This window comes from Saimiri boliviensis, chromosome 2 (genome assembly GCF_048565385.1).
Source record: "Saimiri boliviensis isolate mSaiBol1 chromosome 2, mSaiBol1.pri, whole genome shotgun sequence".
Classification (NCBI taxonomy): domain Eukaryota; kingdom Metazoa; phylum Chordata; class Mammalia; order Primates; family Cebidae; genus Saimiri; species Saimiri boliviensis.
In genome coordinates, this window is record NC_133450.1 from 227,330,220 (window position 1) to 227,351,152 (window position 20,933).

The 20,933-nt window shown below is 40.1% G+C and overlaps 1 protein-coding gene across 1 annotated transcript in view; it reads right to left on the bottom strand.

Annotated features, from left to right (window-relative positions):
* Positions 1–8,056: 8,056 nt before the first annotated feature.
* Positions 8,057–20,933, bottom strand: part of RASEF (RAS and EF-hand domain containing) — a 70,231-nt gene continuing 57,354 nt past the window's right edge. Inside the window, exons 16-17 of the mRNA XM_039475267.2 lie at positions 19,240–19,316; positions 8,057–11,454 (exon numbers count right to left, since the gene is read on the bottom strand). Coding sequence (XP_039331201.1) covers positions 11,349–11,454; positions 19,240–19,316 — 183 coding nt within the window. The 3' untranslated portion in view covers positions 8,057–11,348. The remainder of the gene's footprint in view (positions 11,455–19,239; positions 19,317–20,933) is intronic.

A 20,933-nucleotide genomic window follows, 5' to 3' on the forward strand; every position in this document is an offset into this window, starting at 1 on the left:
GTGCAAGCAAAAAATAATGTGGAAAGGACAACAAAGCAAATCCACTAAAAAGGAAAAAAAGTATTATGCAGTGCAAAAATTTCAAAGAACAAAATTCAGAACTAGGCAAATTAACAATCCCACTCCTTGGAAGACATGGTCATTTTCAGAAAGGCAAAACTTGCCACAGCTAACTGTTTGTATTTTTTATTACTCACTAGGGTTCTGGTGCCAACTCAGTGCTTTACTCATTTTGTTGTGAAACAATTGCATGTGATGAATCCTATCATATCCCCATCTTAACACATGAGGATTGGGAGGCACTGAGAGTCCAAGCAAATTCGGAGGTAAAGCCTGGATCCAGACTCAGGTAGGTAGTGTGTCTCCGGAGTCTCTATTTGTTTGTTTGTTTGATTGTTTCAGAGAAAGGTCTTGCTCTGCCAGCCAGGCTGGAGTGCAATGGCATGATTATAGCTCACTGTAGTCTCAAACTCTTGTTTGGCTCAAGCTATCCTCCCACCTCAGCCTCTTGAGTTGCTAGGACTACAGATGCATGATACCATGCCTGGCTATTTTTTTTCCTTTTATGTTTTAATTTTTGTTGAGACAGGGTCTCACTATATTGCCCAGGCTGGTCTCCAACTCCTGGCCTTAAGAAATCCTCCTACCTTGGCCTCTCAAAATGCTGATATTACAGGTGTGAGCCACCAAGTCCAGACTCAAGTCTGTACTCTGAAATACTAAATTTAAGACTGTCATTAAAAAATATTTTCTATAGGTTAAGTTAAGGGACTGTAATGCTTTTTTCTGTGCAGTTGTTCAAGATGGTGTCTCAGAAAGGTGATTTTATGAAGGTCATTGCTCATATTTGCTGTCACTCTAGTTTCTTTATTTCTTGGATTCCAGTTCAGGTCAGGTTGTCTGGCTGGTAACAAGGGCCATAAACTTTTACCAGTGTTCTTAGGCCCAGTGATTTTTTTCTCCTGGATCCTTATCTGCTTAAAGCTGAACTAACCCATTTTTTAGTCATCCCATGAGGAATTTCTTTTTTTCACCCAGAATTCCTGTACACTTGCCCCTCCCAGGCTTGGGCAAAGGTGACTTTTCTGAGGTCTAGTGTACTGGGTCTAGTGTACCGGGTCTGAGATGGGAGTTCGATAAATATTTAAATAGAATCAATGGAGGCATTTCTGAAGCTTAAGCCAGAGGCATTTTTCAATATTGATGGGGTCCCTGGCAGCACTTGTAACCTCATCCTGGGTCCTAGGTGGTTGAAGATAGAAAGTGGTCAATTGGGCAAAGGCATTCATTGTTCTCCCCAAGGTGCCCTTTGAATGAATTGAAACCCTGAAAAGACTCAATAATAAGAATTTTACTGATTCAAAAAAAAAAATCAGCCAAGGGAAATAAGGCTCATTTGCACATGTCATGAAACTGAATGCGTCTTTGTTGTACCTTGTAGATCTTTCTAGGTAGTGAGGGTTAAAGAGAGGTCACGTGACTCCTCAAAGTTGCCACTGTTCATACAACATACTCAGTTGGCAAAAGGTTTAATTATTGCCTCATGCTATCAGGATATAATAAAATCTAAATTATCCATTGGGTTGGAGAAAAGGAACACAGAGGAATATGAAATCTGGACATATACGTCTAATACTAATCCCATTGGACTGTAGCTTTCGTTTCTCTCATTCGGAAGTATAGACGGAATGACTGAAAAAAGAACTAACCAACAGATAAACCAATGAGGAAACAAGCAAAACGAAGAAACCAAGATGTCCTGGGTCAAGCAAAGGTAAAACGTTGCTATAGGCAGCCCTGCTTGTACCTCTTTGCAATGGACAACCAAGTAGACCATTTTCTCTTTGTATATAGGCAGCGTCTGGAGCCAGGAGGTGCATGCTAACTAGTGATCTGGTTGGCCTGGCCAGGAGGGGGGGGCTCCAGCAAGCTGAACTCCACAGAGCCAGAGAGCAATCCAGGCGTCCCCAAACTTTTTACACAGGGTGCCAGTTCACTGTCCCTCAGACCATTGGAGGGCCGCCACATACTGTGCTCTTCTCACTGACCACCAATGAAAGAGGTGCCCCTTCCTGAAGTGTGGCGGGGGGCCGGATAAATGGCCTCAGGGGGCCGCATGCGGCCCGTGGGCCTGGGGCCGTAGTTTGGGGACACCTGATTCATAGCATCGTGTCCAGGAGAGAGTGCCAGCGAAGGAAGCCAGAGGCGCATGTCTGCAATGAGTCGTCAGGACAAAGGAGGTTGGTGGTATTGGAAGTCAACAGAAAAAGCCAAGGTGAGGATCCAAGAGGTTAGAGAGCCACAGAAGGTCAGCCAAGCAGATTAGAGTAGGTGGGCAGTCCGTGCCAGCACTGGAGACCACAAGTATTTTGCTTGACTGGGCTTTCTTTTGGCTTTGTGTTTATTTTTTTAAATGGCTAATACATGTACATGGAGCCAATCTCAGAAGGTTCTAAAAGGCATACCAAGCAGTAATCTCATTCTATTCTCACTCTTGTCTCCCAGTTCCCCAATTCTCCTTTCTCCTGAATTTCTTCTGTAACCTTCCATACATAGCCTATGTATAACTAAGCATATATGTATTCATGTCTTTTATACCACAAACCACATCAGAGTATACATATCATTCTGTATCTTTCTTTTTCACTTGACAATACATCTTAGACATGGTTCCAGAGCAGTATATGTACAGCTGGTTCATTCTTCCTGATGCTGCATAATACTCCATTGTATAAATGTACCATAATTTATTTAACTCATTTTTAAATGAACATTTAGGTAGTGTTTCAATAACGCTGCAATGATAAGGCATTTTGGATGTGTAGACATATCTGTGAAACTGCTGAGTTCCAGAATATGTGTACCTTAAATGATGATAAATATTGCCAAATCATTCCCCAAATGGGTGATATCTATTAATACTCCAAACCATGCATGTGCCTGTTCCCCCAAATACTTCCCAACACAATTTACTATCAAACCTTTTGCAATTGACAAGTTAATCATTAGGAAAGGTGATAAATCATTATGGTTTTAATACGCATTTTCTTATAATGTATGATATTGAAAAACTTCCTATGATAAAAATTGACGCAGATGAAAATTGATTAGGACACATTTGAGAGGCCTCCAATCTAAGGGGCCAGTATTCTGGGAACCAAGAGACCTAGGTTTGAAGTTTGAGATACTGTTTCATTGATGAAGCACCTACAGTGTGCAGATATATTTGCTCCTCAAGTAGAATTCTGCTCTTCCACAATGCTGTTATTTATCAGAACAAATCTGATTTACTGATTTTTCTAAAGCTATCTTTCTGATAAGGGGAAGTGTTAGATCCATCTCTCAGTCAATTGTACTCCACACCCTGTGCTTTTTCCGAGACCTGGTTTTACTAACTACTACCTTGGAACCAAAAGACCAGTGGATCTGCGATCAGAAAACCTGGGTATGTCCGTCACTTTGCTGCTCTTTGGTGGGGTCTCAGTTTTCTCAACGAATTTGTCAAAAAACTGTAGTTGTTACCTTAAAGTTCTTCCAGGTCTCAGACTTTTAAGACTTTGTAATATGGCAAAAATTCTGATGTCTTATGGGTAAAGGAAAATCAAGTGTCCTGGATTATCCAAATGCATCATCACTCCATCTCTTAGAAATTGAGAGCGATGTATTTAAACACCTCATTTAGAAAATGACTACCACCTTAATCTCCTTCCTAGATGCCATCAGCACTGGGAGGGAGCATTTTTTTTGCTTTTGTTCATCTCTTTAAAACTGTTCCTCTATCACTCTCTTTTCTCTTTTTTTTTGCTTTTTTCCCAGTACTTATGTACAGAGTCACCTTAGGCTAAGGAAACACAACTGAAAAGAAACCAACTTTCTTCTAGACTACAGTTCATCTGAATGTTCTTTCTTTGCTTTTAACGTTTTGAGACAGTCTGCAGCCTCCTCTCCAGAGTAAGGACAGGCCGGTGAGAGGAAGCAGAGACAGAGCTTCCCAGTGGCCCAAGGCTCCCAAGTGAGCATATCCCTTTAGACAATAAAGTTGTCATGCTCTTTATTGTTAAGATTCTTTAAGGAGAAAAAAAATCTCTGCAAATTAGTTGTTCGCATTTGTATCACTCCTTGACCTAACTAGCACATAACTCACTTCATCTGGTGTTCATTTGGTGTTCTACGCAGAGAGCCGGGGAAACAGCCTGGCAAATAACTAGAAAGAACATCCACTCTGATCATGGACCGGGTGTCAAGCAATGTGCAAAGCACTTAACTTTTACTTTTTAATGAGCAAACTAAAACTCAAGGTATGTTTTGTAAAGTTGTCCAAGGTCACAGAATTAGGAAGTGGCAGAAGTGGAATTCAAGGCCAGGTCTATCAGATTCCTAAGCCCAACTGTACACAATACTGGGTACAATGACCTCTGTTCCAACTAGGCAATTCCTAGGTCTTGGACATCCTCTAGATATGAATTCTCAAGGGGGGTGATATTGTGTCCAAGGGGGAAATATTGTTTCTCTTAGGGGAAGGTCAGAGGGACCTTACTTTTCAAATGTATAAAACATAGCTATGGCTGGGCACAGTGGCTCACGCCTGTGATTCCAGCACTTTGGGAGGCCAAGGCAGGCGGATCATGAGGTCAAGAGATCGAGACCATCTGGCCAAAATAGTGAAACCCCATCTCTACTAAAAATACAAAAATCAGCTGGGCATGGGGGCGCATGCCTGTTGGATTTGTATGTTTTAGTGTTGCTTTTACCTTTTCTTGCTTCCTCAGCCAGTGTTCATGACTCTAAAAGGGCTAACTAAACCAGAGTGGTTTCAAGGCAGTAAGAAGGCAGAAGGTGGGCTGAAACATATTCCTGCAAGGGCCATATTTTGCTTGATCTTCAATACTCCTGGCAGGCAAGAATTGCTGGCCACCTGCATTCTTTTTCTTCTGTGACATTTATCTCCTATAGCGTTAGCACCATATTCCCCTTGCCTGGAGCCTCGAGGGGAGTGTATCAGTAAATAGAGATCAGCGTAGATTAAGCTGGACAGAGCAGGAGGACCCAGCCCTCCTTCCCGCAGTGAGCTTCTAGGCTGCAGCAGAACCGAGCTGGAGGAGTGAGAAGACTTGGCACCACCAAGTCGGGCTTGGCATTTTGATTGCTACATGGGAATCCTCATCTGAATATATATGTTTGCAACTTAAACACAGTATATGTTTTTAACCCAGAGCAGATAGGAATCCCTATTTCTATCATGTTTAGGGAAAAAAAATTACGCTATTTATTTTCACTAAACTCTAAGTTAAGCTTAACCTTCATTTAATATGAAAGGCTGGCAACTAAATCTTGGTGGTATTATCAGTACCTGTGACTGTGTGACCAAGAGAAATCACAGATATTTACAGTTCACGTTAGAGTCTCGTAGATGTCTTGAAATACTGTTCACCTTCATCCCTATGTCATAATCATGGTGGTTTTAAGACCTATCACCAGATCTTGTAGTTTCATGTGCCATTAAAGCAGCAGTAATCCTGCTAGTATCACCAATTTCTAAAAGTATTTTGGAAACAGTCTTTCAATATCATTGGTTTGCTTTATAATACTATATTTTATTTCATTCATTCGAAAACATGATTCTGAGGTGTTCCTGGGCTTCAAACAGGTCTGTGGCATAGAAATCTTAGGTCCCTGATCTAGAGGTATCAGAAAATCATGAGTCTGCTGAAGTGCATATTCATGGAGGAGAAAGTTTACCCCCCCCCCTCAAAAAATTATAAAGGAAGGCTGGAATCACTGGACATGCCAGGCACGCAAGTGAATTGATCATGATAACCCAGTCTAATAAAGTGCTATGACTGGCACTGGGGAAGATATGCATGGAAGGGAGGATCTGGCTCAGACTTTGGAGATGGACATAGCTACTGGAAGTGATCTCTGAATTGAGGTGTGCAGGATGTACAGAAGTTGGGTAGGGAAACTCGAGTGGACAGTGGTATTCCAAGCAGAAAGCAAAGCCTAAGTAAAGGGCTGGAGGTGAGGGAGAGCATGTGGTATCTAATAAAGAGTTTCCTATGCCCCAGCGTAGACTTTTGGTTGGAGAAACGTGGGAGGAGGCAGTATGTGGATCTTCCTTTTGCTTACAAGTTTGTTGTCAAACCCCACCAGAATGTAATCTCTTTGACACTCTGTCTTATCCACCGTGTATCTCCGCTGTCTACAATAGTACTCAGGACTAGTATAGTTGGGCTCAGTAAATATTGACTGACTTGGTGAGTGAACAGGCAGGAGCCAGATCATGAAGAGCCTTAGACATCATGTTAAGAAGAGTTTCGATTTTATCTAAATGGTAAAACATCTGTTTCTAAAATGATTGAGCAAGAAGAAATTTGTGGCAAATTAAATAACATTAATTTTACCCCTAAAATCAAACAGGAACTACTTGTAAGACTCTCTTTGAAAAGGTAATTATCCAGCTCTCAAGTTCTACTCCATACCCAGCAATGGGAATATGTGCAAGAAAACTTCGACTAAAAGATATTCGGAAAGCCAGTACCCTAAGGACAATGAGGAGCTCTGTAAATCTTAAGTCAAATGCTGTGAAACATGGCTCATGAACTACAAGTCAGACAGATCACAAGTTAAAGGGCCTACGACTAAATTCTCACCTCTACAAAAAATTAGTATAAATTCACAAATAAATCTTTTATGTGGATGCAGAAAAAATTTCAGGAAAAATTTAAAAAATGCATATTCCTAGAATTTTGCATATGAAAATTTCTTACCCTATTATTTCAAGTTGAAGTATTTTTACATTTTTCTAAGTTTATAGCTATGGAAACATACAAGTTTTCTTTTTAAATTTTAAATCTTGCAAAATAATATGCTTTCCTTGAGATTCATTCCAATCTTGTGGATTTTGGGATGTATCTACAGACAATCTTTCTTTTTAAACAGACTATTTGTCATATTATAAACATAAAGGTCAGTTTCCATTTAGTTAAAGAATTCCATTATCCCACTACCATTTTCACTATCATTTAGATTCAAAATCCCAGTCAGGGCCCAGTATTTTCCTTATTCCTTCCACTACTTGATCCTAGCAGCCGTTAATAAATGGAGATCCTACCCCAATCATGATTCCATTCACACTTTTCCATTCTAATTTTCGGAACCTTATTTCTCTCTCCTTCTTTCTTCCTCTGTTAATCCACCCTACACAATAACCTATCCTATATGATACTCCAACTTTGTGTGCATTGAAACACCAAGAATGTACATGGAAGGTAGTCAATGAATTTATATCAAAGAGAATCTTCTGAAATGTTCTGTCTCCCATGTGACCTGGCATACTATTGGAGTTCTGTTATTCACTGGTGGCAGTACCCAGGGTCTTGAACAAAACCAATGCAGCCAATGGTGCTGCAAAATGTCTGTTTAATAGAGGGCAATCAAAGGGTCAGGCACTATTCAAGCCCTTTACATAGATTAACTCATTTAATTTTCAGAACAACTCCAAAAGAAAAGTACTGATATCCTTCTTATTTTACAAATGAAGAAGCTTGGATACACAGAGGTTAAGTCTCTTGCTCATAATTACCCTACTAGGTCTGAGGCCAGGTTCAAATCCAGGCATGGTGGCCTAAGAGCTCATCCCATGGACATTAAAATATACTGCCTCTTATTTACACTGTCCACCATCATCATGTATGTGTGTCTGTGTGTGTGTGAGGGGGGAGTGTTTGCAGAAACTCTTTGCAACGCCTTTCTTATTTAACCACTTAATTCTTTCATCATCCATTCAACAATCAGTACTATTAAAGTATCAAGCACTATACACAACAGAAGGGAAGTAGCAGTAGACAAGGTGACTAAGGGCATGGGGCATCTGTCTATGTAACAAGTATAAGGGCAACAAGGATGCTGACAAATTTTAAAGGTGCTACAGGAGTGAGAGCAGGCAGCCTCAGCCTATCTGGGGTGCATGGGAATACAAAGGTAGAAAGGAGTGAGAATCAGAGAAAAGGTCTAACTCTTCAGAAGACATGAGGTTGGCCAGAGCACTGACATTCTTCCACAAAAGCCTCACTAGTCCTGGCTGTCCTGCCCCAAGCTGGTCTACTGCCGCCCTGTTGGCCAGGATTTGTCTGTGCCACAGCACTGAACACTGAACACCAGGCATGCATTCTTCTCTCCCAACACTCAGCTCGCCATGACCAGAAAAGACAAATGTTTTAGAGGTATGGTTTCAGGCAAACACATCCTAGAATTAAAATTACTTCAGGGATATCTGCAGTAAAGCTGAAGGAAACACTCCAAAGGCCAAAGGAAGCAAGCTTTATTGAATTTACAATGCAGAAAATATTTGTAGTCCTTAGACATTTGCATTGCGATAAAAATTATACTTTATGGTATAATTATTAATGGTTTGAAGAGAAATAAACAGTATAAATGAAATATGGCCCATACAATGAAAATGTAAACCATATAAATCAAAATCATAAAACAATTATTCAATACTCAGAGGCCTACTTAACATATACATATGAAATTTCTTACAGACACATACAATAAAAGCCCACAAAAACCATCACTCTGAAGCCGATCGCTGTACAAATATGAAAATAAATCTTTATCTTTAACCTCAATTTTATCTTCAGCAGGAGGACTGTGCAACTTGGGTTTATGCAAATCACATCAAGTATTAAATAATCAAATGTCACATATGTCATATAAAGCAGCAAGTGAAACAAATTATGAAGATGCATGGGCTAAAAGTTAACAGTGAAAAATATCTCCTTATCCAACATTATTTTCCATAATGAGATTAAAATGTATCAAGATGCATTTAAAAATGGAGTGTAGTATAACTTTGATTTTAAAAGCTCTTAAAGAAAAACAGAGACAGGGTGAATAACTTCCATAGTAATACACAAATGTATCAAGTTAAGTCTAAGGTAAAAACATTAAATATGTTTGTCCTTACTGAAAATGTGCTTTAGATTTGAGAACGCCTTCATAAAATCAAAATGTTGGTAATCACCATGATCTCCCAGCATTGCAGCATACAGAGCTTTAAGTAGCTTCTCTTTAAACATGATTGCTAACCAGAGCTCTAAGTCTCTAATTTGGATTACATTACCAAAGTATTTATCAGGGCTCAAATAGTTAAAGATAATTGGCTTGTCTATCAAAGGCACCGGTGTAATCTCATCAACTTGGGTATACTGACACGACAATCCAGAGCTAAAGACCACAAAAATACTTCTGTATTACAGGCATACTCTTATTTACATATTGTAAAACCCATATAAAGAGAAAATAAATAAAGGCAACACAGTGACATATAAACACAGTTTTGTGCAACTGCACCAAAACCTAAACATGTGTCCCATATATCAGCACATATATTTCAGACCCAATCTCACCCATCTCATCAAAAGATGCCACTAAGGCAAACAGCCAAGGCAAAACTTCTGTTTCACCAAGCCACATAATACTCCGCTTATTCTGAAATATTTCCCATAAACAGGCATTCTTTATGATTAGAAATGTAATCTTTTCTTTTTCTGGAACCAAGAAACGGGAATTCATGGTAGAGTTACTGTGGATAGATCCAACTTTCCAGCAAAAATATCAGATGTCTTCAATAGAGAGAAGCCATGTTTATAAAAGTTAAATGATGATGTAGCTATTTATAATCTTTGCATGTAGTACCTCGAGTAATGCCCATTTTTTAAAAAACTGAAGCTTGCGGAATTTAAGGTTCTATCACAAACACCATAAACAGAAAAATGATTGCTACATGGAATTGTTTTAGTTCAACAAAAACAAATGTTTTTAGCTTATATAGTACAATAAATAAGTTCCTTCAGCAAGCTACTTGGGGCCTGGACCTATATGAAGCAAGATAAATTAGAATCTTCTGCTGCAGTCCCACCCTTGACTCCTTTGGCTCTTAGAGACATTTCAGTGGGGAAGTCTGGGAAGCAATGCAGGTTCTGGAAGAAGAGCAAGCCCAAGCAGGTCATTAGTGATGATGAGCCACCAGTCACTTACACAAAGGACCCTGACTCACCTTTGCTGATGTCAATTCCTCTTTTAAAGACATTATTTCCAATCACGCATAGTATTTCTTTCATTGACTATTACTGAAGGAAGTTAATGTTAGCAACTCGAGAGTTAAGGGGACTTGCATTACATGTTACAGGTGATGCTTCTAAACCATGGGACGCTTTGAAATCAGCAGGGATAGATATTTTCATTTTGCGAAATGTTAAATCACTCTAAGTACTAGTATACTTTTTTAGTGAGATCATTCACACCATAAAATTCACCCTTTCAAAGAACACAATTCAGGGTTCTTAGTATATTCAAACAGTTACCTAACTATTATCATGATTCCAATTCCAGAACATTTTCATCATCCCCCAAAGAAACCACAAACCCTTTAGCAGTCACTCCTTCTCCTCCCATTCTCAGCCTCTGGCAACTACTCCATCATTGATTTTTTTTTTTTTCTTAGTGAAGAGTGACAACTTTCCTGGGCATTGTGCTTTCAGTAGTATGTGGCTTTACATGTTTTCATTAGAATTTTTCACACCAAATTTAAACAATGGGCTTTATAAGTATTCTGAGATTATGAAATACCCTCTTTTATATACAACTATTTTTGTCTCAAACATGTTTCTTTATACATAAGAAGTTTCTGTTTTCATGTTTTTCACTATTAAATTCTGTCCTTAATTCAGAAGTGAGAAAAATCAATATTCCAATATTAAGAAAGCAGGAATAACCACAGTTCTTCCTTCCTACTGCTTCCCACAGAATCTGCGAGGTACCGAGGGCTGCAAGGCCTTGGAGGGCAAGCTGCTCATTTCATAGGTGAAGAAACAGATATGACATGGGCTGGTGACATGTCCAAGATCACAAGGCCAGTGAACAGAAAAGCTAGGATGAGAATTCCCTTTTACTAGAACTTTAGTATCAAATATTTAAATGCAGTCTTAGGTTACCCACAAAGTCAGCTACCACGTGAATCTAATTATGCCAGTGTCCTCTACAGCTTTGATCTGAGCATGTGATTTCCTTTTTTAAAACCATTTAAAACACATTTATGTGCTATCTTTTAAGACCGGTAAGGACATGACTAGTCTATTTAACCAGAGGGCCCCATTCAGTCATGGAGACACAACGAAGAAGGGCCAAAGTTCCAGAGTGACCCGAGAGCAGGGTTCAGGTTTCCTGCACTGCAACTCTCCATAGGACAGTGTCAGCAGGATGCACCACTCTATTAAGAGCCAAACAAGTCACACAGATTCAGTATGCTGGAAATGAAGACTTCACAGGCCAAGGATGTTTGGGATTTAGCCATTGCAACAATTCTTCATCTGTGGTGACTTTTTGGAATGGGTCCCGGTCAGACTGGTAATGGATTTGCTGTCATCCTTGTCAGTTCTCTTTTTCACTTCTCTGAGAGAGAGAGGAAAAGAGAGAGAGGATTACTGAGGTATAAAAACTAAGCCACAGATGGTTCTGTAGAAATGAAAAGAGTCTTGCTGAGTGTCTGCATGGCCTTCTAGATACTGTTCTAAATGCTTTATAAGTGTTGACTTAATTTTTGTAAGAACCATGTAAATAGTTTGTTCCTCATCTTGCATGTGAGAAAATGAGGGCAAAAAGAGGTTAAGACAGTTCCCTTAGGTCAGATGACTACAGAAGTGGGATGCACACCACACAGACTGGCTCCAGCTTCTGTTTTCTGAGCTGTTTCTGAGGACACACACACACACACACACACACACACACACACACCCCCGTACACACCCGTCTTCCCCTCACTCTCTCCTGAGGTTTCAGGATGCTGTAGAATCTGTGATACACACAGCATGCACCTTAACACTCTGGAACCTGGTTTCCAGCTTCATGTAATGCTTGCTGAGCTTAACAAAGGCAGTGGTGATTTTATAACCATTCTTTAATTATTTATGATCATGGAGGTAACAATGGATTTACCACCATCCTTTTGTGTCATCTTAAGTTTCTTCCAGTATTAACTGCTAGAGGCAAGACTCACAAAAAATGTGTTACTCTCCAAGATCTTATGAAAAACCCCTAGAGAAGTATACTAGATGTAGCCCCTGGGGATGCTGGTGAAATATGAAGACCCGGAAGTCTTAGACAAGCTGAATGGCTATCTCTGTGGATGACATGAGTGCCTCCCTAAGATGGCTCCAAATAATTCTGCGCTTTTCAGTGTCAGATACCTCTCCCATCAAGAGGTGAAAGTTTGCCCCACTACCCTCTTGGTCAGGCTGGCTCTCTACCTGCTTTCATCAGCAGAATATGGAGAAAATGGTGTTCTGTGACTTCTAAACCCAAGTGTTTACAATGCCAGGCTGTATCAACCTCTACCCTCTTCAAAGTCCAGGGTTCAAGCAGTCCAGGGTTCCTCAATGGAGAGAGGACAGCAGAATGGCCCTGGGGACTGAGATGTCACGTCCACGTGAAGCCACGAGGAGGAACAACCTGGTGGCTGACATCCAGCCCAAGCTACAACCCCGGTGGCCATCTAACTGCAAATGTAGGAGATACCCACACAAAAGCAGTCCAGAAACTTTCCAGCTGAGATCCAGCCACCTCTGCCACTTATAAGTAATAAAAATTGGTTGTTGTTTTGGGGAACCAAGTTTTGGGATGATCGATGATGAAGCACTTAACTGAAACTACCGGGAATCTGTATGCCTCCAGCAGAGCCACGCTGCTTAACAAAAATACAATGGAATCCATGCATGTCAGTTTGAATTATTTAGTAGCCAGAAAGGTAAAAAGAAATAGGTAAAGTTAATTTTATTAATATATTTTATTTAACCCAGTATAGCAGAAATACTGTCATTTCAGCATGTGGTCAATAAAAACACTACTAATGAGGTATTTTATAATGTGTAGAAGGCCTTCAAAATCCATTCTATATTGAACACACAGAACATCTGAATTTGCATTAGCCACATTGTGAGTGGCTAGTGGCTACCAAACTGGCCAGCACAGCTGCAGAAGTTGCTGATAAATCTTAACTTTTGAAAACCACTGCACCGTGAGTTGGAAACAAGACATCTCAACAGGGGAAAAAACGGAACTAATTCTAGCTGTAGGCCAGCTGGTAAATGCAATATACATGTTTTTCAATATTTGATATACACCCCAAACACCCACACCTGACAGGAGATGGGTGAGTAGTAGTATCCTCACCTCACAGATGGGGCATCAGAGACTCAGGAGAAGAAAGAGGAGACACAATTCAACCCTAACACCAGGGAAGACGCATTTCAGACTTCCGATCTCCAAACTTGCCAGATAATAAATCTGCATTACTTAAGCCTCTACATCTGTGGGAGTTTGTTACAAGGACAACAGAAGATTAACACAACTTCCAATTGCAAAATCTCGGTCATTCTGTCATTGAATAAATGCCCAATTTATGCCAGGCTCTGGGACCTTCAGCTAGTGAGTTGAGGGAGAGTCAAAAGTCTATATAAATAATCTTGTGGTCCTGTGAGAGCAGCTGCCACACATGCACAGTGTGTTGTGGGTTTCACAGAGATGGGGCTGCTTAGAGACTCTGACCTTGGAGAGACCTTTTGAAAGAACAGAAAAGAGATTCCAGGTGCAGGGAACAGCATGTAGAAAGGCAGAGGCATGAAAGAGCTTGGCCATGATTGGACGCAATTTGCTATGTCTACAAATTATCACTCATTTGGGAAAAAGAGCTAGAAATTCAAGAAGGGTAGTTGAGGTCAGGCTGTATATTAGTTTATTTACATGTTGCTGATAAAGACATACCTGAAACTGGGAACAAAAAGACCTTTAATTGGACTTACAGTTCCACATGGCTGGGGACACCTCAGAATCATGGCGGGAGGCAAAAGGCACTTCTTAGATGGCAGCAGCAAGAGACAAATCAGAGCGAAGCAAAAGCAGAAACCCCTGATAAACCCATCAGATCTAGTGAAACTTATTCACTATCACGAGACTAGCACAGGAAAGACCAGCCACCATGACTCAATTACCTCCCCCTGGGTCCTTCCCATGACACATGGGAATTCTGAGATACAATTCAATTTGAGATTTGGGTGGGGACACAGCCAAACCATATTATGCTGTGAAAGGTTATCAGCCACATGCTAAGGACCTGGGACTCTGTGTTGTCAGTAGGATACCAATGTAGGGTTGGATGCAAGGAAGTAAATATTAACTGGATCTTTATTTATAAAGATTACCTGATTATAGGGTAGAGAATGAATGGATATTAGAGAAACTCTGAGGCAGAAATTCTTGCACTAGACCAGGTAGGGAATTTTGAGGCCTGAATCAAAGCAGAAAAAGGGAGAAAGTGAGAAAAATGCATGGATTCAAAAGAGACTGAAAAACTACCTTCAGAAGCCACTGGAGGCAAATGATAAAAGCAAGAGAGAAAAAGAATCAAGACTGACTCCAGGTGACTATTGTTTAATTATAATTTTGGTAGATTTCTGAGAAAGGGAATACAGATTGGGGAACAAGTTTAAAGCCACATGAACACACTAGGATTTGGATATGCAGAGTCACCATGGCTACGGAGCTTCCAGTGGGGGGTTCACTCCATGCTTACATGATTTTAACAAGAGGTGGAGGTTAAAAATACAAAAACTGAAAGTCACCAGCTAGAGATGGTTCCAGAAGTCATGTGGTTGGAAGACATTAGGCAGACAGAGAACAAAAAGGAAGAGAGGATGGTAGAGACCCTGAGATTATCAACGTTTAAGCAGCAAGCCAGTTATCCAAGTTGGTGGTGAAGAGTCCCCACTCTGCCACTTACTAGATGTGTCACTGAGCAAGCTGATTAAGTATTCTAATTTCTAATTTCCCTATCTGTAAAATGGGCACAATAACTATAGTATCCTCACAGAATAATCCACATCTCTCTTCTTGTAGATCCAATGACCTCTATCAGCTACCTACCATATGGCTGTCTGGCCGTCTGCTGTCATTTTTTTTTGTTTTTCTGTAATGGTAAATTGAAAGGTCAGTCTTTTATTCCCTCGATGTCTCCATTGAACATAGCATGGGGCCATGTACATGCTAAGTGCCCATAATGCAGACATTATTGAACCCGAAAGCAAATATTAAGGGGGAAGGTATATAACCACATTTTCATCTGGCCTTCGGCCTCTTGAATCCACCAAAAATGCAGGCATGCTGCACTTTAAGGAAATTATACAGATACAATTCCAAACATCTAAAACAGATTTAAGGCTGGGAAAATTAAGTCACCTCACCAAAAACTACCATATGCTTAACAACTGCAGTTTAAATGTCTCAGTCTATGGACAGATATACACCCACTGGGCTCAGTTCTGAAGCTGAACTGCTATGTTAGCCTAAGCTTTTTGAGTTTTTCTCCAATTTCAGGCAGTTGATAATTAAATGCCTCTTGAACTTGAATCTGCTGCAAAGTGTTTAAAGGCTGTGATTCTGGAACGGCAAATTTACTTACTAATGGGACAATGGTTATGAAAGATGACCTATCAGCACTAGAGGGAAATTGCAATTCTAGGAGAAACTCTTCCCGGGGTTGAGAGATTTTCTAAGAAAAATCAGAGTACTTCAGGTTGTTAGCCAAACATTTATGGCCTCCCTTTAAAAATAAATTGTTTCGGACAGTGCAAACCCATACTTTCTTCTAGTTTTATGACATTATATGATCTCACCCTATGAAATCTAAACTGAAAACATACATGTTTTGCATTATACATACTTTTCCCAAGGTTATAAAACTTTTAAAAATGATAATTTTACCTGTGGAGACTGTAACATTTCCATTTAAGGGTTGGGAACTTTGACAAGCAATTCAGAATGCTGGGTATAAAGCAATTAAATTCTTCATATGTTTGCTTTATTTATAATTTTTATATTTAACACATCACTAACATCACTAGAAGCCCAAAGCCTGACCATAATGCAATAACAATAAAACAAAAACCTTTATGATAAATGATTCACAAGAAGCTTATCTGATTTCTTGCCTAAAGCTTTTTAAAAAAACCAAACAACTATAACCTGTCCATTATGGAGCTGAAATAACCTAGTTATGAAAATGCCTTTGCACACCAGTTGTTTTAAGTAAACACACACAAGCTGGGGTCTAAGCTTCACTGTAAGCAGGACCAATACCTGGCTGACCCAACATGCCACATAGGAGCAGACAGGAAGAAAGGCACAGGAAACTTACAGCCTCTCCCATCTTTATGACATAATAAAGAGAATCGATTCTTCACTCTGGGTGTGACCTGGGCACTTTGGAGCCATTTAACTTTAATAAGACCCCATAAGACAAATAGAGCATTAAACAGTGATTAAGATATTCAGTGGAGTACAGGCTGTCATATACAGAGTCACAGACTGTTAGAATTAGAAAGGACCTTTGGGATCATTTCCTTCAGCCCCTGTCCTCATTTTATAGATCAGAGTTACCAAAAGAAAGACAGGGACTTGTTCAAGACCTCACAGCTATTTGGAAGTATATTTAAGAATGGACTTTGAGCCTGCTGACACCACAATCCACCAATTTGCTGTCAGCAGCCAGTATCCACATGCAAGGCTTGACCTGCTGCGTCTGTTACTGCTGCGTGGGAGCAGCAATAATGTGCTCTGCTGACCAAGGCTAAGGCATCCCAGTGATGCTCTGAAGACCTGCAGATCCTTCCCTGCCGCCATCTGCCCAGCCACTCTATCACTTCCATCAAGCAGTTCTCAGCAACATAATAATGAAACACCAGCACAACCATTTGAAACATAAAAACCTGACAATTCAACAGTTATTTGATCTTTAGTAAATGCAACTTCTGCATTTTACTGAACTCTCCCCTCTTTACTGAATGCAGCTTGTTTGGCCAAAATAGCTGGTGATTCCTGTGCACCCACAAGTGCATGGAATCTGTTAGTCAACCTGACATAAAAGTTTTACTCTGACTCTTTTTTCACAAATGTGATAATGTGATTATCAGCTCATGATTCTCCTACTATTCACAGGCAAAAAGAAACAAACAAACAAAAAAACCACATAATTTAGTTGAATGTACACATATTCAAATATTGTGTTTTTTTCTTTTAAAAGGTGAAATGGTTTGGAGCAGGCGTCCCCAAACTTTTTACACAGGGGGCCAGTTCACTGTCCCTCAGACCACTGGAGGGCCGCCACATACTGTGCTCCTCTCACTGACCACCAATGAAAGAGGTGCCCCTTCCTGAAGTGCGGCGGGGGGCCGGATAAATGGCCTCAGGGGGCTGCATGAGGCCCAAGGGCCATAGCTTGGGGATGCCTGGTTTGGAGGTTTGTTCCCTCCAAATCTCATGTGAAAATCTGACCTTCAGTGTTAGAGGTGGGGCCTCGTGAGAGGTACTGAATCAAGCAGGGGGATGTCTCAGAAATGGCTTAGTTCCATCCCTAGTGATGAGTGAGTTCTTACTCTGAGTTCACAGGAGATCTGGTTGTTTAAAAGATTGTAGTCCCTTCCCTTTCCTTTCTCCCCTCTTATCATGTGACATGCTGGCTCCCCTTCACCTTCCACCATGAATAAACGTTCCCTGAGACTTCGCCAAAAGCCAAGCAGATGCCAGCACTAAGTTTCCCTTAAAGCCTGCAGAACCATGAGCCAATTAAACCTTTTTCTTTATAAATCGCACAGTCTTGGGTATTCCTTTATAGAGATGCACAAAACAGCCTAATGCAAAAGGAAAAAAATGTTCTAGGTCACATTCAAGGTTAGCACTGTTTTTACTTTAAATAAAAATGACTTCCAGTGATGTAAGGGGAGATGGCTATCTCTCCTGGACTGATGTCAAAGAGGAAAATGTTCAAAGACTCTGAGTGTGAATACAGGACATCTGCCAAACCTGCCACAAACTAATGCCAAGCAGGCCTCCTAAGTCCACTCCCTGATTCTCTTAAGTGAGGGCAACAGTCCATCCCATAGTCCTAGTCCAAGCATTCTATTAATGGAACTCTATTTTATTAAGCACTATAAATGCCAAGTCATTAATAAATATGTGTGTGTGTGTGTGTGTGTGTGTGTGTATCTCTGTCTCTCTTTTTTTTTTTCTTAAATAGAGGCAAGGTCTCACTATCTTGCCCAGGCTAGTTTCAAACTCCCGAACTCAAGTGATCCTCCCTGCTCGCCTCACATAAAAATGAGTTTAAGGTAACCACTCAGGAATTAAATGTCCGTCAAGTGTCTGCTTCCTCTTGGCCGGCAGCTAACACATCCTCCTTCCTGCTAACTTTTCCTTACTGGATCCAGCAGCCTCTATGTTGCTGAAACCAATGGGATCTGCTAGGATTACAGCTGTACCTGGCCCTAAGTTATTAACTGAAAAACAGCATTAAAGATATTGCAAAGTATTTTAACTATCAATGTTCACTAGCAGAAGAAGGCAATTATCATACTAAAATTAAGATTCTTATAAAATTTTACAAATAAGCAAAAGAAGAATGACATGCCTAAAGTTATATTTTAACTCTTGTCTGCAATTAAAGATGATTGCTCTAAATTTTGTAATGCACATTTTGTTTTTTTTTTCCTTTTTTTAAATATTTAATCCCTCTAGGCCAGTAAAGAATAATTTTTCATTTATGGCAGAAAACTAAGCAGAAGGGAAAAATCTAATGTATAATGTTATTTCTTAAGAATTACTTCAAGCATTAAGACACATACCTTTATATCCAAGTTCTTTAGTGATGCCACTTTCATTCTATTGTACATCCAAAATGTTATTTACTATTAACACTATTGCCTTAGCTTAATAATTATCTAGGTAATAATTCTGACGAAGTGTTTCCAACTGGCATGACATACAATTTGCTTTTTTTTTTCCCTTTTGCCTGGGAAAATATAATAGTTGTATTCATAATAGTCTCTTGTGTTTAAAATCTGGTTCCTGGAAATGATTCATACATGTCGACTATTAGCTTTGTGGTGACATTTTTCAGAAATGTCAACACCACCTCAGATGCACCTCTTTTCTTTGGCAGTAAAGATATTTTGCCAGTGTTCACAGCAGCACTGCCAGTTTTTATAATATCCATATATTTATTTCTCCCACCATGACTGAAAGTTAAGAGAGTGTTTTCCCACATATATTCTATCTGTACACTATGGACAAGAAATGTGACATATGCAACAAGTGAAAATTCAGTCCTCCATCCATTTTCCCCAACTTTACCGAGCAAGGTGCAGAACGGCTTCCACTATGTTAGAACCATCTTTGGCACTTGTTTCACAGAATAACGCCCCATACGTCTGTAGAAAAGAAATATACACAATTAAAAGAAGCCCTTCATTGAGGTTCCTGGAAGTTTAGCTTTTAAAATGAGTAAAATAAAAATACGTTCCTATTGAGCATGCTAAGAATAATAGCTAAGAAACTGAATTGAGAGTTCCAGTACTTACAAAGAAAGTGGTTTAAGCATAGTTGCTCCAAGAACAGTTCCAAGTTGGAGGATTTTTACTTTACATTTAAAAAATAGATAAGTTCCTGTTTTAAGGTTTTTATTTCCAACAGTCAAACACATGCTACCAAATGTTCTTTATCAAATATTCTGAGACAAACAAAGATGAGTTTAAGGTAATCACTCAGGAGTTAAATGTCCATCAAGCGTCTGTTTCCTCTTGGCCAGCAGCTAACACATCCTCTTTCCCGCTAACTTTTCCTTTCTGGATCCAGCAGCCTCCATGTTGCTGAAAACAATGGACATGTTCTAGTCCTCCATTATTCAACCTCCCAGCCATAGTGGATAAGGTACCATGTCACATTCTTGCTTCAAACTTTCAATGCCTCTCATTCCTCCTCAGCAAATGTGTTAATGCTTTTCCATGGCCAATGAGGCCCAGCTTCATGTAGCCCCGGGCAAGCTCCGAGCTTCACCTCCCACCTCACTCCTCCCTCTTCACTCACAGAGCTACAGTAATCCCGGTCTTCCTCTAGTTCCCCAATGTCCAAAAAGCCTTCCTAATTTTGAGACCTTTGTACCTGCTCTTCCCATAACCTAGGTTCCCCCAACTCTCCACCAGTCTGACATCTACCTACTTTTGGGATTTTTAGGTAATCCTTCCTTCAAGTTAAGATTCAGTAGTTCTTAGCCCTGAAAAGTTTGTATCGTATTACGACTTTCCATCATAAACCTTCATAGCACTCTGTGTTCTCCCTACATAGCAGTTACCACAATTTTAATTGCTCAAGTTATTTTTCTGTGCCTCTGTCTGACCAGCTGGACACTTTCTCTTAATAAGCAGAACTAAGTGTTGTGGGCCTGGGTGTGGGTTAAACAGTCCTGTGTAGGATAAGGGAAGGAGGGAGCACTTGCTCTAGAACAGGGAGAACGAGAAGAGCCAGGAAATGGGGAAAGATGGCACAATGGGACCTTTACCCATGAGCCCACAAATCCATAGAAAATCTGTAAACACCACAAAGCAAATGCATTTCTGATAGAAACAGTCAGTGCTGGTGCTGACTTGTATATCCAGGATGTTATAGGGTGAAACAGAGATTGCCTTTGAGGATGCAGGAGCATGGAGGTCACAAGCCACATAAGGAAGCAAACTTTGGGAACTCTGCAAAATCATGGAGAGGGAATCAAGCTGGCAAGCAGCCAAGAATAACCAGCTCTCAAAGTGGCTGTGTGTCTAGTATGTGGATTTCATGAGTTTAACATCTGTCTCCCCCATATAGTAAACAACACAAGGGCAAGGAATACTCCCCCAGATAGTAAACAATATAAGGGCAAAGAAACAATGTTTGCTTCATTCTCTGCTCTTGGTTCAGCACATAATTGTTTGTTACGTGATGGACACCAATAAATATGGGTTGAATGAATCTCTTCTGCATTTCATTGCCTAGTTTTGACATTTACCACATTT